The sequence below is a fragment of the Haliotis rubra genome, unplaced genomic scaffold (assembly GCF_003918875.1).
Source record: "Haliotis rubra isolate DU_JTF1 unplaced genomic scaffold, ASM391887v1 Scf7, whole genome shotgun sequence".
In the NCBI taxonomy this organism is placed as follows: Eukaryota; Metazoa; Mollusca; class Gastropoda; order Lepetellida; family Haliotidae; genus Haliotis; species Haliotis rubra.
Window position 1 is genome coordinate 2,252,336 of NW_025767412.1, and position 27,790 is coordinate 2,280,125.

Here is a 27,790-nt window from a genome sequence, read left to right on the forward strand (position 1 = left end):
ACTGAGTGACAAGTGCTCTTGCAAGTGAAGAAGCATTTAGTCTTTTTAAAAGAAATGTGCAACACAATGGAAAATAAATATATTTTAATTCACTCACAGTCTTAAACAAATTAATAACTAGTAAATGGGTCACTGCTTGGACCTTGATATTTATTACATTTTTCTTATCCTCAATGAGCAAGAAAGCAGGCAGGCAGTAAATAATAAAAAAATGTTTTTGAATGAGTAGCTTGTGAAATATGAAATATTTACGATTTGGTATTAGTCTTTAAATTAATTTATGATGTAGATTGCTTCTGAAGCAAAAGGACTCGATCTTTAAATGGATGTAAATGAAGAAATATGAAGGTGAGCTGTTTCCTCATTTCACATCCGAATAAAAAAAAAAGGGCAAGTGGGAGATGAAAACAACACCTACAGCCTCGTGATAATAATATCAAATCTGTATGTATGACAACATCTTATAATAAAGAGGGTAAAACACATTCTAGAAATATGGAGATATCAAAATGCTTCTTTGTAGGTAAATATGATGTAATGTCATCTTTGCACATACCAAGACTAAAAACACACATAATCCGGAGGAATACTATATTTACATACAACCCTACAATATCATAGTACCAGATTGTCACAGAGAATACATTCACTTTGCTTTGCTGTGAATTAAATGCTGCACTCAGCAAAATCTCAACTGACCGTGGTCTGTAAACAATCAAGCCCGGACCAGGCAACAGAGAGACTGAAATCACATGCAGCCATCTGCTCAATATTGGGATACAATGACTTGCAATGATGACTTGACTGACATTGTGCCCTCGTTCCCGGACATCGAAGTCTATGATCATTATATCAATCACATGTCAGGTTCATGATTCATCACAGCAGAGGTGTGGTATTGCTTATTGCAGCAGGAAAACCATTCTGTACCTAACTCACGAACGCCTTTGACTACACATGAAAAATAGTTTTGTCTTTGTGAATGATTGTTACATGTATGTTACAGCCTTTGTACATGTATGTTACAGCCTCTGAACATACTGGTGAGCATGTGGTTTAAAACAACAAACATGAAAAATGTGTATAGTAAAAGAATCAGTAACAGCATGACTTAGATTATTGATGACAATGTTCATACTCCGCATCAAAAAATAAATAGTATCCTTCAAGGCAAACATCCCAAACATTTAAAAATTATATTATTGTGAACAATATGGCACTCAACTTGACAGTACAATATACAAACACAACAGATTATAACAATAGAACAATGGTTTTATCTATCACATGATTGTACATGAAAGTTCCAGACTCAGGCCTGTTTCAAGATTCTGCATGACGATAAGTCCCTAGAAACCTATTCTGATCGAAAGACGTGACTTAGTGGATTGGCAGGTCATCTCTTTGTTTATTTGTTATCATTATTCAATGGAATGAATAATCACTCACAATATCGGCCACTGGATTATTTGATTATTAAGGGAAGCATTACGTACATGGAATATTGCCGTCTCTTACGTCTGCACAGTTGGCAAATGTTCTCCTGGCAACTAACCACCATATATGTTAAGGTAAACTCTTCAGAGTGTTATTTCTAATTATTTTATTCCACAAAAACCACACGTATCAAGAAAAGACTAAAACAAGTAATAACAACAATAAAGTGTTAATGGTGAAGTTAGAACCAGTGTCCGTGTACTGTGTCTTCAGTTTCCTTCCTGGATCAGTCCACACTGAGGTATTCGTCTTTACCCAGCACTGTAACCTCCCCATGTCGAAGTGTAATAAACTCTGCCGGATCTAGACTCTTCTCTTTTAATTCCTCCTTGAGCTTTTCTCGAGGTTCCAAATAAGGCTGCAATATGTGCATAGATAGGCTGGAGACAATGATTTTATCAGGTATTTAGGAAATAGAGTTTGCTTAACCTGCAGCTACAGTGAAATAGATATAGACATGCTCTGAGCTACTCAAGAACTAGTGCTTGAACATGCTTGAATGACTGATTTGCCTTTAAAATAGTTCAGGGCAAACAGTCATTTTTCATTACCCTTTCCGGCATGGGTGGTGAGGGTGAATGTGCCCCAGTGTATACAGCTTACCTTGCTCGTGAGGGTGAATGTGCCCCATTGTATACAGCTTACCTCGTTAGTGAGAGTGAATGTGCCCCAATGTATTCCAACAGACATTCTGGACTGGATATCCTCATGGATTTGAACTGACTCTTTGGGATTCACATGTTGTGGGTGCATAAACCATCTGTAATAGTATCAACATTGACAGGAAATCAACATGAGAAATGTCAACTGAGTTGTAATTATTGAACAGTGCCCCATAGTAACACTACATGTATGTGTGCCCTACTGTAACACCTTGCCTACAACATCTCAAAGTTTAGAAGTGATAAATGGAAACATGAAAAGCTAACAAGAGTCATCAGAAGATGACAAATCCCCCCGGCCCCCATAAATTTGAAAGAACAAATCAAGTGACAGTTACTTAAAGTCCAGCTTGATTTTTTTTACTAAGTCCACATCGTTTCCATGGAAACCAAGAAAAATAAAAATGTTAAAAACCTGCAAATAGCAAAAGGCACCTCTTTAGGTTCTCTTTGATATATCTACCAATTATTGTTGAAAAATATTGAAAGGTTTTTGAGTTATGCTCCCAAAAAAAATGATTACGGACGGACAGACAAAGCGTCAACTATATCGACCCGCATTACATGCCAGGGGGGATAAAAAGTGATAAATAGAAATTTTAACTTTTTCTACATTGTATACTCAACCCAATATTACTACTCTCTCTCACCTTGGTTCATAGGCGCCAATTGGGATAGCAGCGAGTGAAAACGGACCATACTTGTGTCCTATCTGTTTGAACACTTCACAGTACCCTGTGTCTCCCCCAAAGAAGAATCGATGCCTTGGACCAATCACAGACCAGCTGCCCCACAGCGTCTGAAAGACATCACATGACAGTTGACCTTAAACTGCGATCCCACTTTAGCAAGTGATGACAGCATTACATCACTGCCACAAGATAATTTGCATATCACGTGACCAGACATTTCTGTTGTTTGAAAACAGCCTCGCTTATTCTGAAATCAGAAGAGACTCACCAAGTGCAAACCTTTAGGTCGACGATTCACAGTGTTTTGTATATATATACTGTGAATTGTCACTGCACTGTATACAATTTCATTAGGGAACTGATCCAGTTTACAATCACTTCATTCAATCAAGTCAAGTGACCATTTAGGATATCATTCGGTATGGATTATCAAACATTTGGGTGCGAGTCTGCAAAAACATTTGGGTAGAAATATGTTGCTATGCAACTGTACCAATGAAGTCTCTTGATATGTGAAAATGAAGACTGGTGATGCATCCATACCCATGGAGATTGGAGATTTGTAACCTAATATGCGAATCCATACCCAAGGAAAATGGCTAACTCGTACCTAAAATTCTTGTCCGATTCATATCTGTTTTGGAGCAATCGTACCTTGTTAGGTCAACCTATACCCAATATTTGTACCCAAGGAGAACATCCAGGTCTCCACAACATCTCAGTCACAGAATTTCATTAGGTCACTGACCAAGTTTAGAATTCAAACAATCACTTCAAATAATATATCATTTCATATGCTTGAAAACGGTATAAAACCTATACCGAAACGTCGCTATTGTTAAAAAAAGAAGTTGATCATCCATAAAGTTGTGTCATCTCTATACCAGCAACTTCTAAAATGCCACTCAAACAAATGAAATTTCAGAGTAAGTCCACTAAAACAGTTTGAGCCTAATCACCATGGATACGGATTTCCCAGTTTCCCCTTTTTCCAAGTGTATAGTGTCGATCTCATGATACAGAATCTATAGGCCTACCTTGAAGTCATCTGTTGGCGTTCTCTTGCTCCAGTGTTGACACGGAGTACAGACAAACTTGACAGTTTCGCCGTCAGCTGCATGGTGTTCAACCTCCTGCCACCAGTCCAGCTCCTGCACATTCTTACAACCAGTTGACACCATCCACTGCTTCAATCCCAGCGGGACATACCAGCATAGCGAATCTCCAAACTTCTTGTTCAATGCCACGACTGAGTTGTAGTCCAGGTGATCGTAATGATTGTGACTTATCACTACAGCATCAACCTTAGGCAGATCCTCTACGGTGCATGGCGGCTTACGATACCGCTTGTTTCCAAAGAACCACTGAGTTGGTGAGCATCTGTTGCTGAAGATGGGGTCAGTGAGGACTGTGACTCCATCGAACTGCACCAGCACCGTGGCATGGCCGACCCACATTGTGCACACTCCAGTATCAGGCGATTTATCAAATTTACTAAAGTCTGGTTTCAGGACAGGAAGCTCCTTATCAAGGACCTACAAAACAAAACATGTGGTCAGAACACCCCAACACCATGTGCAGACATCATATAATCTGGACAACTAATAACATATTTTATTAATTTACGGAATACAAAGCTTTGTTTACAAAGCTTAGAAGGTTGAAACATAACAAACACTGATAAAGCATTGCTCAATATTCATGTCTATCATCATTGTTTATTTAGTTTTAAATAAAGTAGTTTGCGACGACTGACTGAGTAAAACAGCTGGCTAAACTGACCAATAATTGTCGATGGAAATCATTATTAACAATTATCGAATATGAAAATTATGTAATTGATAATAAATGAACAAATGTGATGAAATAATTTTCATTCAAGGACTGCTCCTAAAGTCTGAAATATGTTCAGGACTATTTATCTATATTCATTTACCGATGATCGATCTCTATAATCTATATTGATAGCCAGCTCGACTGATTGAGCAAATATAAATGTGTTAAGTTTTCTGCTGTGAGTGATATAGTCAATTCTGTCTGAATCATGTAACATGTTATACTTGGGCTTACACTGTCGTAAAGTAAAGTACAGATTGTAGTGTAATCCCAAATATAACATATGTTACATTTACCACTTTCTAAATGGCATTGTGTTGATACACACTTGTAAAGTTGGTTTTTTTATCACATTTTAATCTTCTGATTCTGACAGTATACTAGGGTGTCAGGTTTCTATCTGATTGACGTTTCAAGATGACCCTTCCCCCCATCTCCCCACTCTACGTCTGAGTCCCTACTTCTGAGTGTACTTACTCTTGTCACATTTCAAAGCATCTTACTTTCAACATTTTCCAGTGAATAATGTTGAACATGACAAATTTCAAATCTGACAGGACAATTGGTATTCTTATCTTAGTTACTAGTTTCTGGCCATCATTTCCAGTTTCCAATATATATTACAATTCATCAATGTCAGTTGAAAGCCAAAGGATTTTACAAATGAATTCAATACAGACGTTAAACATCGGAATAATTTTTAACGATATTTGTACACCCAGCTGAAAATTTTACATAACCCCCAAAATGAAAGAGAAGGCCTTCAATATTGAAAACTGTAACGACCAGCTCCATAAACACTTCATATAGAGCAACATATTTAAACAATTTCTTAAAGAAAACACAAGAAATTTGAAAAATTGTAGACTTTCTTTTCACACATACACATATTTTACGAAAACATCAGTTAACCAAGAATAAACATAAGACACACAAACCTCTTTCTTTGGTACATTGCTGTTACTTTTTTCCAAAACGAATTTCAACACATTGGAGATGTGTATATCTTTCCAAGTTGGCCATGGGTTTTCATAGCAACCATTCCTGAAAACTGATCGTGTTAGGCCATCTTCAGGTGTGTCTGCTGTTGCCATAGCTCCCTCAGAGGTGGGCGTGTCCACTCTCTCGCTGCTTGAGTTATCTGCTGATGCCATTTTGGATGAGATTTTCAGAAATCTGCAAAGAATAAAAACCATATGGATCCAAACAATTCTTTAAGTGTAAACATGACAGAAAATTATGGGTTAATGGATCTTTTGATGATTAAGCATTAGTAATTTTTCTCAGACAGGTTAAAGTGAATTTCAACTCTGACCTCGGAAAATGGGCTTTAGTCTTAAAACATAATGAGACAGCTAATTAATGCTGCAACAACTTTTAAATTAGGAAATGGACAAATTTATGGATAGCAATCAATTTCTAAATAATTGTCTATAGAAACTTTTTAATGTTGATTCTTTCACCATTATGATGGTGGAGAGACTACAACCATTAGGAAATGGACAAATTTATGGATAGCAATCAATTTCTAAATAATTGTCTATAGAAACTTTTTAATGTTGATTCTTTCACCATTATGATGGTGGAGAGACTACAACCAGGTGATCAGAGGGACTGGGTATATGTGCATATTATGTTGTGATTAACATTGACAACAACAGGTAACAGATAACATGAAGCACACAAATAACTGGATGATGATAACATGATGATGATGATGATGATGATGATGATGATGATGATGATGATGATAACCAAATAACACACAGGTAAAGAAGCCAGATGTACAGATTTTGCCCTAAATATTTGGTGAATTAGTCAAAAACATATTCCGGTAAACTGAAAAATTAAGTTTACTTTCCCAAAACAGGCATGAAGTTTTATTACAAATTTTTAACAAATTTTAAAAAGGGCATTTTAAACAATTTATACTGACAGAGAAAGTAAATCTGTTGATTATATTTTAGCTTTTCATATTTTTGGTCAGCGAAAAAACAGCATAACTACCTTTTATTTTTAATCATTTTTACATCTGAATCTGTTTAGGACTGATTCATCAAATTTTAAATAAATCTGGCTTTAGAGGAGAAGACTGATATAGAGGCAACACAGACATATAGGTCAGACCAATCATTATCGAGTAAGGATGAGTAAGTTAAAAAAAGAACAAAATACTATGACTGAAGAAATATACTTATTTCAAACACTACTTCTTTATTGCAGACCACCATTGCTGGAATATTGCCTAGTGCTGTGATGAACAAGAAGCACACAAACAAGCAAACAGTAGCGCTGAACAATACGCTTGGTCATGATGCAAGTGATGATCAAAACTGGATACAAGAAACAAACCATAAATACTGTCTGGCTACTGAGCCATAGGGATTCTTGGTAAAAATGCATGTCTCTGACAACCAAGGCTTGGAATAAGAGGTGATTTTACTGATTTCAGAATCAGTAATGGCTGATAGTATGTTATTGTATCCAATAGTGTGGATCAATGCTCATGATATCAGTCACTGGATTGTCTGGTCCAGACTTGGTTATTTACAGGCAACAGTTTTATAGTTAAGATACTGCTGAGCATGGTTTTCAACATCAAACAAATGTTATGAAAATGTAATTAAAATACAGACAATAAACCATGTTGACAAGATGATCGAGAAAAAAGTCAGTCAACTCACTGCAAATACTTGATAATGCAGTGTGGAGCAATAATTCACTCACTCACACAGTGCACCAAATGTTCAGTGTGTCTACCTGTCATTAGAACTGTAATTTTGCACTGCCCACATCAAGACTTATTAAGTACATGTTGAGGAGAGAACAAATATCCCTTATTCTTTATGATTTATCGGTATCAGGCTCATTTTGGATCCAGTAAAAAAGTTTATTTTCCAATCATGAGCCCAGCAAGGGGCAAGTATAGGGACATTCTTAAAATGGTTGGTATGTAATATGAAACAAATAAAGGGTCCATGGCCCAAAATCAGAAAGTAATCGTAGATTTAAGAGTATCGTAACTCCTACTTTAACACAGACTTCTGAAGGGCATTTAAAAGTGGAATGCATAAGAAAAGCCAGATTTATGGATGTCAAGTTATGTATTGTGAATATCACAACATTTCGGAGTGTATGCTTGCTTCTTTATACTTATCACTCTTCATGCTTATACCTGATGAAGGAGCTAGCATACACTCCGAAATGTTGTCTTATTCACAACAAAGAAATTGACATCCATAAATCTTGCTTTTCTTAGTTGTAGTCTTACCATCGCTTCACAAAAAAAGCTCTAAATGAATTACAGTAATTCCTACTCATTGTGTTCTAACATTTTGGTCTAGAAATTGCTTGAACAAGACATAGAATTAGTCTGCCCTAAATATCACAGGACATGGACATGGAGGTGTATGTGGGCCAGGGCAACTCACAGGTAGGATCCAGCTACTGCTGCAGACACTCTAACAATGTTCATTATACTCATTCAGACTCATCGAGCCGACTCAAGCATAAACACTGGGGCAGTCAGCCACACCGATAATACACAGCGTCACAAAATGAATGGCAACATTCAACCCTGTAATAAACAAAAACAAATCAAAACAATACAATCATACAACAGTCAACAATAAATACAGCTTACTTCAACAACTGTACAACTGAGAATCTAAATATTATCATCTACAGGAAAAGTTCCTTGAGAGGCATTTTAGAAGTTGTATAGATGAAGGAAAACCAAGTTCTATGGATAGTCAACTTCTTCATAAAGAACTTCTTTGAGTGGCATTTTAGAAGTTGGGAAGTACAATATAGAACAAACTTTATGGATAACAACTTCTTTTTATTCGTGAGTGCGACGTTTCGATACAGATTCTTGTACCGTTGTCAAGCATAATGGGACATGAAGAGGGGGGAAGTGTATATATACTGGATGTGACAATGTGACAAAGAAAACAACATAATTAACATAATTGGCTAGGCAGAAGGCTGATGAAGCCAGAGAGTAGACAAAGGACAGGCGTAGAAGCCAATGATGTACAAATGATAATGACATGTTTATACAGCAGTGAGTTTATACAGTGGATTGGGCTTGGTGGATGAGTGCATCATGCTTGATGGAATGAAGTATCCTTGGTCTCGGTTGATGGTGGGCTTTGGCGTTTGATGTGGATGGCTTGGTTGAGCTTGCGTTTAGTGAAGTCTGTTTGTTTGTTAGAGAGAATGGTGATGTCAGACCACTCTATTTGATGATTGGGCTTGCTTTGATGTGGTCGGAAATGGCTGATTTGCTGTCGGAATTGGTAACAGAGGTCTGATGTTCTTTCACTTCGGGTGTGATGGGTCGGGAAGTTTTAGCCTATGTAGCTCTGCCCACAATCACAGTTTATTTTGTAGATGACACATTTTGGGTTGTTGTTCTTTACGGTGGCGGGTTTTCTTCCATTGGCATGGAGAATGTTGTTAAGGTTGGAGGAGGGCGGAGAAGGAGGTATCTATGCCAGCTTGATCTTTCAGGAGGCTGATTTGATGTGGCGGTTTGCCAATGTAGGGATGGATATCTTGATGGGGGCTAAATCTTGTTTGGGTCTTTTGGTAGGGGTGACAGGGTGGCAGCGATGGTTCTGTTGACTATTTGGGATGGAAAGTGGATTTGCGTTCTACGAAGACTTCTTGAGGTGTTCGATTTCATCTTGTAGTTTAGTTGAGCAGATGTTCTTGGCCCTTCTGGTTAGTGTGGAGATGATGCCGGTCTTAACTTTAGGTGGATGATTGGAGTTGTAGTGGATATACTGATCCATTATGGGTGGGTTTTTCTGTATACAGTGGTCTAGAGTTGGTTGCTGGAGGTCAGCGGGACACAAGGGGCGTCAAGGAAAGGTAGTTGCTGGTTCTGCTCGGTTTCCATGGTGAACTTGATCGCGGGGATGTTGGTTGTTGAGATGGGTGAGAAGCTGAGTGGGATCTTGCTGAGGTTGGAGGATGACGAAGGTGTCATCCACTTTGCGATACCAACATGTGGGTTTGAAGGGTGCACTCTCTGGCTTCATCAGCCTTCTGCCTAGCCAATTATGTTAATTATGTTGTTTTCTTTGTCACATTGTCACATCCAGTATATATACACTTCCCCCCTCTTCATGTCCCATTATGCTTGACAACGGTACAAGAATCTGTATCGAAACGTCGCACCCACGAATAAAAAGAAGTTGTTATCCATAAAGTTTGTTCTATATTCTTCATAAAGAAGTTGACTATCCATAGAACTTGGTTTTCCTACAGGAAAAGGTCTGAAATTCTTTTTCAGTACTTTTAATGACAACCTTTTTGGGGTCACGTCATGCTGACATGAGCCTTTATTTTCAGGTTGAGTTCAGTTAGCTTACATCTTTGTCAAGAGAAGACAGCCGTAGCACTGATTTATATAGATATTCAACCCAAAGAAAAGCAATAATTCACTCCACTCACTCACAGTGCACCAAATGTTCAGTGTGTCATTGCCCAACTACCTGTCATTAGAACTGTAATTTTGCACTGCCCACATCAAGACTTATTAAGTACATGTTGAGGAGAGAACAAATATCCCTTATTCTTTATGCTTTATCGGTATCAGGCTCATTTTGGATCCAGTAAAAAAGTTTATTTTCCAATCATGAGCCCAGCAAGGGGCAAGTATAGGGACATTCTTAAAATGGTAGGTATGTAATATGAAACAAATAAAGGGTCCATGGCCCAAAATCAGAAAGTAATCGTAGATTTAAGAGTATCGTAACTCCTACTTTAACACAGACTTCTGAAGGGCATTTAAAAGTGGAATGCATAAGAAAAGCCAGATTTATGGATGTCAAGTTATGTATTGTGAATATCACAACATTTCGGAGTGTATGCTTGCTTCTTCATACTTATCACTCTTCATGCTTATACCCGATGAAGGAGCTAGCATACACACCAAATGTTGTCTTATTCACAACAAAGAAATTGACATCCATAAATCTTGCTTTTCTTAGTTGTAGTCTTACCATCGCTTTACAAAAAAAGCTCTAAATGAATTACAGTAATTCCTACTCATTGTGTTCTAACATTTTGGTCTAGAAATTGCTTGAACAAGACATAGAATTAGTCTGCCCTAAATATCACAGGACATGGACATGGAGGTGTATGTGGGCCAGGGCAACTCACAGGTAGGATCCAGCTACTGCTGCAGACACTCTAACAATGTTCATTATACTCATTCAGACTCATCGAGCCGACTCAAGCATAAACACTGGGGCAGTCAGCCACACCGATAATACACAGCGTCACAAAATGAATGGCAACATTCAACCCTGTAATAAACAAAAACAAATCAAAACAATACAATCATACAACAGTCAACAATAAATACAGCTTACTTCAACAACTGTACAACTGAGAATCTAAAATTATCATCTACAGGAAAAGTTCCTTGAGAGGCATTTTAGAAGTTGTATAGATGAAGGAAAACCAAGTTCTATGGATAGTCAAATTCTTCATAAAGAAGTTGACTATCCATAGAACTTTTCCCAACAAAGGTTTTCTTTTCAGTACTAATGACAACCTTTTGGGGTCACAGGTCAGAAATTCTTGAGTTATTTAGTACTTTTTAATGACAACCTTTAGGTGACGCACATGCTGACATGGGCCTTTATTTTCAGGTTGAAGTTCAGTTGGCTTTACATCACTGTCAAGTGAGTGAGTGAGTTCCGCCTTGCTTTGAAATAGAACCTCTCAATATTCCAGCAATATCTATTTTTTGTGTATGGGGACACATTTTATTGAAATGAGCTTCACACATTTTACCATGTAGGGAATCGAACCCGGTCTTCGCATGACGAAGCACGTCATGCTTTAACCATCAGGTCAGGTTACCCACCGCCTCTTTGTCAAGAGAGGACAGCCTTAGCACTGATTTATATAGATATTCAACCCAAAGAAAACACAAATGTCAGTATAAGTTCTGAAATTAAGTTACAAATTCATGTTAATGCCTATATCTCACAGGTATAACCAATATGGTGGTTTCTAGAAATGTAGCATTATTTCACTTATTACACGGCCAGTAAAGAAGAACATACTTAGTATATTAGTATATTATTATGTCAATATATTGTGTTTTAATGTACAAGGTCCAGTGGAGTTTTTAAAATACACAATGTCAAATGGAGTTTTAGTAAACATTGTCAGAAGACCTCAGAATTTAAGAAAATAACTTCTACTTATGAACAAATGACTGTTTTACTGTTAGTTTGGCAAGGGCACTTAGTTAGGAATCCTTGATAAATCACTGCTTTGTCTTTACTGTTTTGGGAGCGGTGGGGTAGCCTCATGGTTAAGATGTTTACTCGTCATGCCAATGGTCTGGGTTCGTTTCCCCATATGGGCACAATGTTGTACTGTGTGCAATTGTCTGTCTCCAGTTCGCATTTAAGCTGACTTCCAATAGCACCAATGAAACACTCAAAACACGAGGCGGGTTGCTTGCTGCTTCTCCACATCAGGTGTAGACCTTTTATTTTCAAAACAGTTTCAGCGTACAGACTGCGCATGTCCAGTTGTATGCAAATTGGGTTGACACAAAACCATATAACCCAAAACGGAATGCGATTGATCAGGTCAAACACTACAAATGTGAAGCCCATTTCTGATCATATCCCCTTCAGTGATATTACTGGAACATTGCTAAAATTCAGCATTAAAACTAAACTCACTCACTCACTCTTTTCTGACTGTTTTGAAGTGTTCATGAAACCCATCATATATTTATTTGTCCTTCATCATGTCTGTTTATGTTGGCTGTGATTGCCACTTCAATAGGTGAAAACTGGCTTAACAGGTAAAATTTATGACTTTCAACCTTCCATGATATTACAGATAATGTTTAGAGCCAGGGTCGAAAAACCCTGACACTGTACTTTTGAATGACAATGATGGCAATGAAACCACCAACCTTCCACTTCCCTGGTAAACATAACATTCTATCCACTTGACTAATATGCGAACAAATGGGAGACTGTTGCACGTTAATGACCTTCACATGTGCCATGTGGCCAAAGAACAGATTTACTCTCAAACATATCCTAACAAGATCTAAATATATATTTGCGAGGACTCAAAACTGCAACCAGTGTATCAAAGGAAGAATAAATTAGTGCTGAGACAAAATTTGAAAAAAACATGTGGAAAGAAATCATAATGTAAGTAAAGGCAATGAGCGAAATAAATATTAGCAAATCAACAAAACAATTATTTATGTCACATGACTGAAACACATAACTGTTATATGATAATGAATGTATCAACATGGTTAATGAGAGTTTGTTATACATAAAGAAATGCCAATATGAATGACTCCCTATGATTCATATGTAAGACTTCTGATCGTTATAGCTATTTGAAGTAATTAAATTACATGTTGTTTTTATTAATTTAAAGCAATATGACATATAATTCAATGTGAGTTAAATCTTGTTAGGGTATGATTGAGTTAGGTTTCCCCAACCCACAAAACAATATGTCAGGAATGATAGATATTCAACAAATTACAATGTGACAACATTCACATCTGCACTTCGAAGAAACCATCTGATGTTCTGAAAACCATCATAAATTACATTTATACACTTACACTGTACGTATATATTTCGAAGTTAGAACTTAGAGTGTCTGCAGGAACAGAAGAAGAGGTGGGGGCATTTTCAACTTTCACTTTCACTTAGGAATCATTAGTTTTCAATGACATAAAAACACGCAAGAGGGCCTTTTTAACACATCCATAGGCTCAGAAAAGTGACCTTTGACACCATTAGGCACCATTGCAGGCATGAGTGACAGCGGGTGCCTGATAATAGTCGTGATTTGAAGGCACTTCTTACAATATGCTCCAACTCACTGGATTCGAAATATACAACTGCAATGGTGTGGTGGACTTGAAGTATTTATCCACAGTTTTATCCGTTGATAGAGACATCTTTAACGCTTACCAAAACACTGACAATGGTTTTTACTTGACCTTACCTTGGACGCGACAGCTACAGTCTAAGATAACCCACATTCACGAATCGCTCGGTCCGAAATTATGTAAATATTACTTCCTGGTGTCGAAAAGTTGGATTCGGCTTATATGAACCGAAAACGGATTTTGTTATAACGTGTTTTCTATCTATGTGTGGTTTATAAATAGCGTTCATATACAGAATATGGTTTCTGGCTTAAAAAAGAATTGTGAAAAGGTTTCTGGCTTGAAGAATTGAGAAATATAGTAATCTAATAAATAGTCTGATCAGAGATGACCGCCTCCGTGGTGTAGTGGTTAGAGCATCTGACGGTAGCGCGGAAGGTCGCGGGTTCAATCCCCAACTGCGTCATACCAAAAGACGTTAAAATATGGTACTTTTTGGTCCCTGCCTGGCGCTCGGCATTAATGGGTACAAAAAGGACTGGTCGGCTCGGAGTCAGTATAATGTGTCTGAGTAGGGTATACATGCTTCACTGCGGCATAGTATCTCAGGGGCTAGCACTATAAAACTAGTACTATCCTCGATAATCTCCGGGGTATGCGTTATGATAACTCTCCACTATACCCTGGATGTATCTTAGCTACCCTGGATGCATCCACGGCTTGGGGCGATGATTTTATTACCTCCATTGGCTGGCTTTTTATCCAATCAGATGCCTACGCTGGGAAGTTGAGCGTACCAATCACTACTCACTTTCGCTTCTTAAATTATCTAACCGTTTAAATTTGGCAACACAATTGATGCAGAGGTACTCTGGAAGAAGTAGAAGGAGTTCTGTCATATATTATTTTTTAAAGTTTCAGATCTGTGAATTTGTCTTTATTATTTCCCCAAAATCTGAGTGGCACTGCGAACAAACCTTCGCGACTGCGACCGCTATCTTTGGGTCTACTCCCATTTGTGAGAACTCCCAGTTGTGAGACAGTGGAGTAGGTACTTAGCAAAGAAAACACACCTTACTCCCCTATCTGATAGAATGGATTAACCCCAGCTAATTATGGATTAGCTATTTAACTGAATCTTGTGGAGGTAACTTAATGAAACTCTAAAAAGATAAAGTAATTAACCTACTCAGATAAATGGCTTTAAAAAATAAACATTTTGTGTAGGTAACTTCGTGATCATTTGAAAGAGAAATTAATTTACCTACTCAGATTTACGTGTTTGAAATATCTAGCAATAACTGTTGTAACTATAATTAATCCAAATGTATTTATTAACCTTTGACTGCTCTTTCCGATCACCATTATGGCAGGCCTTCAACAAGTAGAATATATCACCAGTTCACGATAATCTTTTTCAGTATTTCAGTATCTATTGAAAACAACAAATGCTCTTCAACCAACAATGTCTTCTGTGTTAATCAACTCATTAATGAACTATGCCTCCTGTGGGTACTCTTCAGCAACAGGGCTGTTCCCACTTTCATCGTAGGGATGGGGAAGCACCACCTGTGTGCACTGAACCATTAATTAATGTGTCTCACAGCTGGGAGTTCTCACAAATGGGAGGACACCCTATCTTTGACACTGGCAAGCCTGGTTGTAACGGCGGCTTAGCTGATTGGCTACTGTGAGAATGCGGAGCCAGCCAAGGAAGGTATTAAAATCATCGCCCCAAGCTGTCGATGCATCCAGGGTATAGTGGAGAGTTATCGTAACGTATACCCTGGAGATTATCGAGGATGGGCTAGTACAACAGCCGCACATACATATACACACGCATGCACGTCATCACTTGAGCGAAATATTCTCAAGCACGACGTTAAACCCAATTTCACATCACATCTGATCGGAGGTAGCTCACCTGTACATACATATAATTCACTCAACAATGTGAAATGTCAACAAAGACATTGGAATCATCAGATGCCGCCAATGGTCCACTAATCCACAAATCTAGTACATGACACATCTAGTCCAGGTGAAGACCAACATCTGGTAGATATGTGTTATCTACATGTATGTGTAGAGCCAGGATCCAGGAATCACGTCTGTGTGAGAGTGCAGGATCCAGTAATCATGTCTGTGAGGGAGTGCAGGATCCAGTAATCACGTCTGTGTGGGAGCGCAGGATCCAGTAATCATGTCTGTGAGGGAGTGCCAGGATCCAGGAATCATGTCTGTGTGGGAGTGCAGGATCCAGTAATCATGTCTGTGAGAGTGGCAGGATCCAGTAATCATGTCTGTGTGGGAGTGCAGGATCCAGTAATCATGTCTGTGAGGGAGTGCAGGATCCAGTAATCATGTCAGGATCCGGATAATCATTGGAGTGGGATCCAGTAATCATGTAATCAATGTGAGTGGCAGGATCCAGTAATCATGTCTGTGTGGGAGTGCCAGGATCCAGTAATCATGTCTGTGAGGGAGTGCAGGATCCAGTAATCATGTCTGTGTTGAGAGTGCAGGATCCAGTAATCATGTCTGTGTGAGAGTGCAGGATCCAGTAATCATGTCTGTGTGGGAGTGCAGGATCCAGTAATCATGTCTGTGAGGGAGTGCCAGGATCCAGTAATCATGTCTGTGTGAGAGTGCAGGATCGAGTAATCATGTCTGTGTGTGAGTGCAGGATCCAGTAATCATGTCTGTGTGAGAGTGCCAAGATCCAGTAATCATGTCTGTGTGGGAGTGCAGGATCCAGTAATCATGTCTGTGTGAGAGTGCAGGATCCAGTAATCATGTCTGTGTGAGAGCGCAGGATCCAGTAATCATGTCTGTGTGTGGAGTGCAGGATCCAGTAATCATGTCTGTGTGGGAGTGCAGGATCCAGTAATCATGTCTGTGTGGGAGTGCAGGATCCAGTAATCATGTCTGTGTGGGAGTGCAGGATCCAGTAATCATGTCTGTGTGTGAGGGCAGGATCCAGTAATCATGTCTGTGTGGGAGTGCAGGATCCAGTAATCATGTCTGTGTGGGAGTGCAGGATCCAGTAATCATGTCTGTGAGAGAGTGCAAGAATCCAGTAATCATGTCTGTGAGAGAGTGCAAGGATACAGTAATCATGTCAGTGAGAGAGAGGCAGACAGACAGACAGACAGTTTATTTGCGTAATATCGGCCTAGTTGCCTATAATACAGTTATACAGTTGTATAAATCGATGTACAGTGGTCAAATGGATACAGCTCTTGTTTGGAATACATTATGCAGAAATAAAGCAGTGAAATATATTACCTGACTGTTTCTTGATTTGAAAATAGATTCTAAAGTTAGTGGACCTTTATACACTTTTCGAAGTTGTACCAAATGTTTTTCTCGCCAACATTCGTAATATTTACAATAAAAAAAGACATGACTCTCGTCTTCAACTTCCAATGCATTACATACAGTGCACAAATATCCTGTTATGGAGATATCTTTTGTAGATCTAAATTTGTTTATCTTCCGATTGTTATGGGAAATTCGTAATTTGCAGTACGCACATATTAAGTATTTGTTTTTCAATTCAGTGATGTACGGTTCCAAGTGAAGGTCATATTTAAATTGTGAATAGTGGCTGAGAAACGTTGAGCTGCAAATATCATTATGCCAAGTCTTTTAGGCTATATCTTTGATGCGTTGTTCGAAGGTTAGGGTGAATAGTGGCACATCGCCAACAGCTTGGTTTAACCATACATGTGAAAATCCGTTTTTGAATAAAATAGATCTCACACTTGACACCCAATTAATTTTGCCCATATCGTCAAAAATTTTAAGCATCTTATAACACTGTATGGGATAACGTTGTTGATTCATGTGTAACAGTTTAAACCAAAACTTAATTACTTTGATCTGGCTGAAAACATACATTAGATAACGTCCAAGTTCACCGAGAATAGCCTTGTTAGAAGCAAATTTTCCAATTTTGAGAAATCTTTTAAAATACGTCATTTGAATCCTTTCAATTGAATCTGAATATTTGTGTCCCCAAATTTCAGCTCCATAGAGTAGTATTGGTGCTATCTTCCTATCAAAAATAATCCCGGCCCGTTGAGTATGTAATTTCCTGTTTTTTCTTAAAGATTCTAAACACTGAAAGACAGGCTTTGTTTGCTTGTTGTGCAAGAGTTTCACACGCCTTTGTCCATATTAATCTTGATGAAAACACGATACCAAGATATGTATAGTAAGTTACAACCTCCATAGGCTGATTACCGAAGAACCATTTCTCCGATTCCGCCAGAATTCCACCATTTCGAAATACGATGATATTTGACTTTCTAAAATTCAACTCCAATCCCCAATTTAAACAGAATGTCTCCAGGAGCCTTAGTTGTCGTTGAAGACCAATAACACTAGTGGCAAAAAGAACGATGTCATCGGCAAACATTAGTAGCAGCAGATCTTGTATATCCTGGGTAACGAACACTCCACTGTTACAAGACATATACAGTTCAGTGGCAAATTCATTAATAAAAAGTATAAAACGTACGGGACTTAGGATACATCCTTGTCTTACTCCACTGGAGGTATCAAACGCTACTGTTCTTGAATTACCAACTTTAACACAGGCCTTCACTGATGCGTACATACTTTTAAGCAAGATAAGTAACTTTCCATGACATCAGAGACAATATAATGGTCTCTGATGACATCCACGTTGCATTAATACATATAATAATTTATCCCTGTCCACAAAGTCAAATGCTTTTTTAAAGTCAATGAATCCGCAGTAGAAACTCCCTTTTGTTTTACCCAAATATTTGGAACACAATGCCTCTAGGGTAAATAAATGATCTGTAGGAGAATATTGGGGACGAAATCCTGCTTGACTTTCTGATATTAATTCATTAAGTTCAATCCATTTTCTAAGTCGTGACTCGATTATTGTTGTAAAGACTTTTCCCATAATATTTAGCAGTGAAACTCCTCTGTAGTTTAATGGCTCCGTCTTACCTCCGGACTTAAATAAAGGCAAGATCATTCCAATATTTCAGTGTGAGGGGAATATACCCTCTTCTAAGATCTTATTAAATAACAACTTCAGATATGGAATTAGAAATTCCGATGATAGTTTATAAAGTTCCGGTGGTACCCCATCTACACCAGGTGTCTTCCCATTTTTCAGGTTAGAAATTGCATTTTTGATTTCTACTTCAGAAATTTCCTCATCGAGATAGATGTCCTGGTTAGCTAACCCATCACAGTCATGGCATGAATGGTGTTCTAGAAAGGTTTTAACATGTTCATCAAAGTCAGAGTTCGTTTCAGTTACTGTAGGATTCAATAACTTCTTAAAGTAACTCTGCCAGTCCTGAGTTTGAATTCGTGAATCATTACTTGTGCAAAATGCTTGTTTTATCCTTTTCCAAAATTCCTTGCAATTTCCATGAGTTGCTGCATCGGTGATCTTGTCTGCTTCCTTCTTATCAAATTCGATTTTCTTAAGTGTGCAACACTTTTTAAAGGCTCGTTTTGATTCTATGTAATCCCTTCGATTATCGTCACAGTTGAATTTCCTTAATTTGTGAAGGCATCTATATTTCATTGCTTTTAGTTGTTGGCAATCGTTATCAAACCAGGGTGGTTGTTTAAGAGTAGTTCGAACATTAGAAACGGTCGATCTGAGTTGTCTCCCTGTAGCAGCGACAATATATGACAGTGTGTCGACAGCACGGTTGATATCACCATCTAAATATTCCATGAATTCTGAAATCATCCCCATACATTTTGTCAGAGGTATACACATCAATGAAATGTTGTCTATCGCTATTGCTATAAACAAATCTTGGCACTTACAGAAGAGGTATACTAGGCGCAGCTTGGCTCGTCACAGGCTAGATGACGTCACTAAGGAGCCATGATATAGGGAGATGATCAGACTCTGATCTCGGTACTACACACGTCGTGAATTCTAGAAAATAATTCACTCGATACCAGTACATAGAACCAGTAATCATGTCTGTGTGAGAGTGCAGGATCCAGTAATCATGTCTGTGTGAGAGTGCCAGGATCCAGTAATCATGTCTGTGTGAGAGTGCAGGATCCAGTAATCATGTCTGTGTGAGAGTGCAAGAATCCAGTAATCATGTCTGTGTGAGAGTGCAAGGATACAGTAATCATGTCTGTGTGAGAGTGCAGGATCCAGTAATCATGTCTGTGTGAGAGTGCAGGAACCAGTAATCATGTCTGTGTGAGAGTGCAGGATCCAGTAATCATGTCTGTGTGAGAGTGCAAGGATCCAGTAATCATGTCTGTGTGGGAGTGCAGGAACCAGTAATCATGTCTGTGTGAGAGTGCAGGAACCAGTAATCATGTCTGTGTGAGAGTGCAAGGATACAGTAATCATATCTGTGTGGGTGTGCAGGAACCAGTTATCATATCTGTGTGGGAGTGCAAGGATACAGTAATCATATCTGTGTGGGAGTGCAGGAACCAGTAATCATGTCTGTGTGAGAGTGCAAGGATCCAGTAATCATATCTGTGTGGGAGTGCAGGAACCAGTAATCATGTCTGTGTGAGAGTGCAGGATCCAGTAATCATGTTCTGTGTGAGAGTGCATCAGTAATGTCTGTGGGAGAGTGCAGGTGTGAGAACCAGTAATCATGTCTGTGTGAGAGTGCAAGAATCCAGTCATGTCTGTGTGAGAGTGCAGGATCCAGTAATCATGTCTGTGTGAGAGTGCAAGCATCCAGTAATCATATCTGTGTGGGAGTGCAGGAACCAGTAATCATGTCTGTGTCTGTGGAGAGTGCAGGAACCAGTAATCATGAGAGTGCAGGATCCAGTAATCATGTCTGTGTGAGAGTGCAAGAATCCAGTAATCATGTCTGTGTGAGAGTGCAGGATCCAGTAATCATGTCTGTGTGGGTAATCATGTCTGTGTGGGAGTGCAGGAACCAGTAATCATATCTGTGTGAGAGTGCAGGAACCAGTAATCATGTCTGTGTGAGAGTGCAAGGATACAGTAATCATATCTGTGTGGTGTGCAGGAACCAGTTATCATATCATGTGTGGAGTGCAAGGATGTGTGAGAGTGCAGGAACCAGTAATCATGTCTGTGTGAGAGTGCAGGATCCAGTAATCATGTCTGTGTGAGAGTGCAGTGCAGTCTGAATCCAGTAATCATGTCTGTGTGGCAGAGTGCAGGAACCAGTAATCATGTCTGTGTGAGAGAGTGCAAGAATCCAGTAATCATGTCTGTGTGACAGTGCAGGATCCAGTAATCAGTAATCATGTTCAGTGAGAGTGCCAGGATCCAGTCATGTCTGTGTGCGGAGAGTAATCATGTCTGTGTGGGAACCAGTAATCATGTCTGTGTGAGCGCAGGATCCAGTGCAAGGATCCAGTAATCATGTAATCATGTCTGTGTGGGAGGCAGGATCCAGTAATCATGTGTGAGAATACAGGATCCAGTAATCATGTCTGTGTGGGAGTGCAGGATCCAGTAATCATGTCTGTGTGGGAGTGCAGGATCCAGTCTGTGTGAGAGTGCAGGATCCAGTAATCATGTCTGTGTGGAGTGCTGAATCCAGTAATGCTGGATGAGAGTGCAAGGATCCAGTAATCATGTCTGTGTGGGAGTGCAGGATCCAGTAATCATGTCTGTGTGAGAGTACAGGATCCAGTAATCATTTCTGTGTGAGAGTGCAGGATCCAGTAATCATGTCTGTGTGGGAGTGCAGGATCCAGTAATCATGTCTGTGTGAGAATGCAGGATCCAGTAATCATGTCTGTGTGGGAGTGCAGGATCCAGTAATCATGTCTGTGTGGGAATGCAGGATCCAGTAATCATGTCTGTGTGAGAGTGCAGGATCCAGTAATTATGTCTGTGCAGTACAGTAATCATGTCTGGCAGTGGGAGCAGGATCCAGGAAATCATGTCTGTGCTGGCAGGCAGCCAGGATCCAGTAATCATGTCTGTGTGGAGAGTGCAGGAGGAGTGCAGGAATCAGTAATCATGTCTGTGTGAGAGTGCAAGGATCCAGAAATCATGTTCTGGGGAGTGCTGCGAGTGCAGGATCCAGTAATCATGTCTGTGTGGGAGCGCAGGATCATCATGTCTCTGTGCCAGAATCCAGTAATCATGTCTGTTCGTGTGAGAGTGCAAGGATACAGTACCATGTAAGTGCAGGATCCAGAAATCATGTCTGCGTGGGAGCTGCAGGATCCAGTAATTATGTTCGTGTGGGGAGTGCAGGATCCAGTAATCATGTCTGTGTGGGAGTGCCAGGGATCCAGTAATCATGTCTGTGTGGGAGTGCAGGATCCAGGAGTGCAGGATCCAGTAATCATGTCTGTGTGAGGAGTGCCAGGATCCAGTAAATCATGTCTGTGTGGAGCGCAGGATCCAGTAATTATGTCTGTGTGCAGGATCCAGTAATTATGTCTGTGTGGGAGTGCAGGATCCAGTGTCTGTGGATCCAGGATCCAGTATCATGTCTGTGTGGGAGTACAGGATCCAGTAATCATGTCTGTGTGGGAATACAGGATCCAGTAATCATGTCTGTGTGGGAGTGGCAGGATCCAGTAATCATGTCTGTGTGGGAGTGGCAGGATCCAGTAATCATGTCTGTGTGGGAGTGCAGGATCCAGTAATTATGTCTGTGTGGGAGTGCAGGATCCAGTAATCATGTCTGTGTGAGAGTGCAGGATCCAGTAATTATGTCTATGTGGGAGTGCAGGATCCAGTAATCATATTAAGTATTTGTTTTTCAATATAGTGATGTACGGTTCCAAGTGAAGGTCATATTTAAATTGTGAATAGTGGCTGAGAAACATTGAGCTGCAAATATCATTATGCCAAGTCTTTTAGGCTATATCTTTGATGCGTTGTTCGAAGGTTAGGGTGAATAGTGGCACATCGCCAACATCTTGGTTTAACCATACATGTGAAAATCCGTTTTCGAATAAAATAGATCTCACACTTGACACCCAATTAATTTTGCCCATATCGTCCAAAATTTTAAGCATCTTATAACACTGTATGGGATAACGTTGTTGATTCATGTGTAACAGTTTAAACCAAAACTTAATTACTTTGATCTGGCTGAAAACATACATTAGATAACGTCCAAGTTCACCGAGAATAGCCTTGTTAAAAGCAAATTTTCCAATTTTGAGAAATCTTTTAAAATACGTCATTTGAATCCTTTCAATTGATTCTGAATATTTGTGTCCCCAAATTTCAGCTCCGTAGAGTAGTATTGGTGCTATCTTCCTATCAAAAATAATCCCGGCCCGTTCAGTATGTAATTTCCTTTTTTCTTAAAGATTCTAAACACTGAAAGACAGGCTTTGTTTGCTTGTTGTGCAAGAGTTTCACACGCCTTTGTCCATATTAATCTTGATGAAAACACGATACCAAGATATGTATAGTAAGTTAAAACCTCCATAGGCTGATTACCGAAGAACCATTTCTCCGATTCCGCCAGAATTCCACCATTTCGAAATACGATGATATTTGACTTTCTAAAATTCAACTCCAGTCCCCAATTTAAACAGAATGTCTCCAGGAGCCTTAGTTGTCGTTGAAGACCAATAACACTAGTGGCAAAAAGAACGATGCAGCAGATCTTGTATATCCTGGGTAACGAACACTCCACTGTTACAAGACATATACAGTTCAGTGGCAAATACATTAATAAAAAGTATAAAAAAGTACGTGACTTAGGATACATCCTTGTCTTACTCCACTGGAGGTATCAAACGCTACTGTTCTTGAATTACCAACTTTAACACAGGCCTTCACTGATGCGTACATACTTTTAAGCAAGATAAGTAACTTTCCATGACATAAGAGACCGTATAATGGTCTCTGATGACATCCACGTTGCATTAATACATATAATAATTTATCCCTTTCCACAAAGTCAAATGCTTTTTTAAAGTCAATGAATCCGCAGTAGAAACGCCCTTTTGTTTTACCCAAATATTTGGAACACAATGCCTGTAGGGTAAATAAATGATCTGTAGGAGAATATTGGGGACGAAATCCTGCTTGACTTTCTGATATTAATTCATTAAGTTCAATCCATTTTCTAAGTCGTGACTCGATTATTGTTGTAAAGACTTTTCCCATAATATTTAGCAGTGAAACTCCTCTGTAGTTTAATGGCTCCGTCTTACCTCCGGACTTAAATAAAGGCAAGATCATTCCAATATTTCAGTGTGAGGGGAATATACCCTCTTCTAAGATCTTATTAAATAACAACTTCAGATATGGAATTAGAAATTCCGATGATAGTTTATAAAGTTCCGGTGGTACCCCATCAACACCAGGTGTCTTCCCATTTTCAGGTTAGAAATTGCATTTTGATTTCTACTTCAGAAATTTCCTCATCGAGATAGATGTCCTGGTTAGCTAACCCATCACAGTCATGGCATGAATGGTGTTCTAGAAAGGTTTTAACATGTTCATCAAAGTCAGAGTTCGTTTCAGTTACTGTAGGATTCAATAACTTCTTAAAGTAACTCTGCCAGTCCTGAGTTTGAATTCGTGAATCATTACTTGTGCAAAATGCTTGTTTTAGCAACGAAACTCCTTTTCCTGTCCAAGAGCGTTCGTTGTGGTACTCTCGGATGGTAGTTCAAGAGGCGGAAGACATAAGACAGCAGTATAGTTGAAGACAGCAGCAGCCATGTTTATTATGGTTGGATAATAATGGTCGAAATGGTACATAAGATGGAAATCACGTGACAGAACGTACATCGGGACCGTGTGGCCAATGTTCCCGATGTGGAGACCCGCTCTGTCACTTACACACATTCAGAAGTCGGACGGAGATTCTTCGTCGTCGACGTAGTCGTTGGTGAGGCGACGGCCTTGGCTGACGCCCCGACTAACCGCACAGTCCGTCCGCTTCGGTGGGTCATCTGGGCCCCTTTCGTCGCGTCGTCTCTGACTGGTCTCCCTGCTTGGTCTCCCTGAGTGACCATGTGAGTCGGGTTTTATGCATAGGGACATTACGCCACGTTGTGCAAGGTCGTTAAGAATTAAGGGTCCTGCCCTGAGGGGGGTTTATGATAAGAGGGCTACACCGAATGATTGCTGAATACATTAAACAGACAAAGGGGATAGAATTTCGGTACACTTTGGATATATATGGAAACAATTAGGTTGTTTGAATATATGAAGTTTTACAGAAACTTATTGAAATGGTTTACTCTATGACAACACCCCTGAACGTCGTGGAGCTTTTGTCCTCAAAAGCGTTTTTTTTTGGAAAATAGTGACAATATTGGATGTACAAGTATACAGTAAAATACATGGGACATTGACGGGTTGACAAATTTTTTGGTACAGGCATTGATCATAAGTCAAATGATCGTACTGGCATTAGATTAGTTATACAGGAACGTCAAGGTAATACATGAATCGAATTGTCAACATTGGTCAGGTGTATACACAAAACACAGGTGAGCGGAGATTCCAGCTCGTACAAAAATACATGTGAGCGGCTGTCCAGCTCGTACAAAACAAACATAATATTGGTCGTTTCCACCGAGAGGCAAACTCCTTCTCGCGGTCGTCCATACAGTCGGAATACCTGACTGATAAGTACACACAAAAACATAATGTGTATAATACGTCGTCGTTTGCATATGAATATAATATTTTCATGACAACAGTAAGATCTTTGAAATTGGGAGTCTTATATTGGTGAGCCTAGACTCGGCAAGGCTAGCAGATGTAGATGTGATCTGCACTAAAAGTAGAATTGGCATGAGAAAAAAAATAAACCTAACCAACTTCAAAAGTCTAACCGAAAGTTAATGAAAAATTAATTCAAGTGAAATTGGCTTGAAGATATTTTAGCGAATTGTATATTGTGTGCCAGAGACCATAAAAGTATTATGCACAAGGATACTAAATTTTCGCCGGTATCATAATTAAGCACAAAAACACGTTGGCAAAAAGAAGAAGTAGGATATAGACTGGATAATCAGTCTCCACTAAATAAGCTTGGTAAGCCATAACTTATTATACTTCTACGACTACTATTACCACATGAAAAGATTTAGCCGTTTTTCACAAAGAGTAAATATGGTATTGCATTACTCGTTATAAGTTATTGTCATAGCAATAGTTATAGAGGAACAAATTATCAGAAAAATCCTTGAAACCGGGAGTCTGATTTGAATGGGACGACTCGGAACCCGCAGATAGCGTTGATCTGCATTAAATGCGTACATGCGTAGGGCGTAGTATATGTAGTAGAGTAAGAGCCTAACCGATTTCAAAAACTTAATCTAATAAAGATGTACGTCTCATAACATCACATACAGATTGCAATATATACTCAATAGATGAAAAATACGACAAATATAAACGCACGTGAAACAATGACTGGAGAGGATTCCACATACCTGGCATGAACAAGAATGCCCGAGAGAAACGTATAAACACAAAAACGTTGAGAGAGTTCGAACAAAAGTTCACATACATTGTCACACACACATAACGGGAAGCACTTGCTGAAGAATCTTGACGCTTGATGACTTGATCTTGAAGGATGGTTTGAAAGCTGTTGTACTCACAAATGGACTTTGCTCGGTCTGGTTGTTGTTGTGGATGACTTTGTGAAGTTTGCTGGCTATGGGCTGCTGTCTCGCTGATGATCGTCGGGTCGGCTGGTGTGTCTGTATGTTGTGTTCTCCGTTCTTCCGCCAAGATGGCGGCCGGCGTTGACGCTGCTCTTGTCTACCACCATCTCTGAACTACCCGTTGCTTTGCTGCGAGTTAGGGTAGGGGAATCGTGCGTGAGTCACAGCAAACTCACGCTACCCGGATATTTCTCCACCATCTGTCCAAGAGCGTTCGTTGTGGTACTCTCGGATGGTAGTTCAAGAGGCGGAAGACATAAGACAGCAGTATAGTTGAAGACAGCAGCAGCCATGTTTATTATGGTTGGATAATAATGGTCGAAATGGTACATAAGATGGAAATCACGTGACAGAACGTACATCGGGACCGTGTGGCCAATGTTCCCGATGTGGAGACCCGCTCTGTCACTTACACACATTCAGAAGTCGGACGGAGATTCTTCGTCGTCGACGTAGTCGTTGGTGAGGCGACGGCCTTGGCTGACGCCCCGACTAACCGCACAGTCCGTCCGCTTCGGTGGGTCATCTGGGCCCCTTTCGTCGCGTCGTCTCTGACTGGTCTCCCTGCTTGGTCTCCCTGAGTGACCATGTGAGTCGGGTTTTATGCATAGGGACATTACGCCACGTTGTGCAAGGTCGTTAAGAATTAAGGGTCCTGCCCTGAGGGGGGTTTATGATAAGAGGGCTACACCGAATGATTGCTGAATACATTAAACAGACAAAGGGGATAGAATTTCGGTACACTTTGGATATATATGGAAACAATTAGGTTGTTTGAATATATGAAGTTTTACAGAAACTTATTGAAATGGTTTACTCTATGACACTATAAACAAATCTTGGCACTTACAGAAGAGGTATACTAGGCGCAGCTTGGCTCGTCACAGGCTAGATGACGTCACTAAGGAGCCATGATATAGGGAGATGATCAGACTCTGATCTCGGTACTACACACGTCGTGAATTCTAGAAAATAATTCACTCGATACCAGTACATAGAACCAGTAATCATGTCTGTGTGAGAGTGCAGGATCCAGTAATCATGTCTGTGTGAGAGTGCCAGGATCCAGTAATCATGTCTGTGTGAGAGTGCAGGATCCAGTAATCATGTCTGTGTGAGAGTGCAAGAATCCAGTAATCATGTCTGTGTGAGAGTGCAAGGATACAGTAATCATGTCTGTGTGAGAGTGCAGGAACCAGTAATCATGTCTGTGTGAGAGTGCAGGAACCAGTAATCATGTCTGTGTGAGAGTGCAAGAATCCAGTAATCATGTCTGTGTGAGAGTGCAAGGATCCAGTAATCATGTCTGTGTGAGAGTGCAGGAACCAGTAATCATGTCTGTGTGAGAGTGCAGGAACCAGTAATCATGTCTGTGTGAGAGTGCAAAAACCAGTAATCATGTCTGTGTGAGAGTGCAGGAACCAGTAATCATGTCTGTGTGAGAGTGCAAGAATCCAGTAATCATGTCTGTGTGAGAGTGCAGGATCCAGTCATCATGTCTGTGTGAGAGTGCAAGGATACAGTAATCATATCTGTGTGGGAGTGCAGGAACC

At 39.6% G+C, this 27,790-nt stretch overlaps 1 protein-coding gene across 2 annotated transcripts; it reads right to left on the reverse strand.

The window, feature by feature from the left end:
- Positions 1-69: 69 nt before the first annotated feature.
- Positions 70-13,807, reverse strand: LOC124258615 (N-acyl-phosphatidylethanolamine-hydrolyzing phospholipase D-like). 2 transcript variants are annotated; one of them, XM_046692682.1, is made up of 6 exons: positions 13,715-13,807; positions 5,626-5,863; positions 3,889-4,386; positions 2,810-2,958; positions 2,143-2,257; positions 70-1,855 (listed from the first exon to the last, which is right to left on the reverse strand). In XM_046692682.1, exons 2-6 carry the CDS (start codon positions 5,839-5,841, stop codon positions 1,724-1,726), a joined length of 1,110 nt encoding a protein of 369 aa, XP_046548638.1. In that variant the 5' UTR covers positions 5,842-5,863; positions 13,715-13,807; the 3' UTR covers positions 70-1,723. The 2 variants fall into 2 exon arrangements, with proteins under 2 accessions (XP_046548638.1, XP_046548637.1); XM_046692681.1 differs by lacking the exon at positions 13,715-13,807 and adding an exon at positions 8,119-8,270.
- Between the last annotated feature and the right edge of the window lie 13,983 nt (positions 13,808-27,790).

Excerpts from the sequence above, each read along its gene's own strand:
- LOC124258615 (XM_046692681.1), bottom strand. The coding sequence starts at position 8,171 with ATGAGTATAATGAACATTGTTAGAGTGTCTGCAGCAGTAGCTGGATCC. Across the intron at positions 4,387-5,625 it reads GCAATGTACCAAAGAAAGAG|GTCCTTGATAAGGAGCTTCC; the intron begins GTTTGTGTGTCT and ends TTTGTTTTGTAG. Across the intron at positions 2,959-3,888 it reads CGCCAACAGATGACTTCAAG|ACGCTGTGGGGCAGCTGGTC; the intron begins GTAGGCCTATAG and ends GATGTCTTTCAG.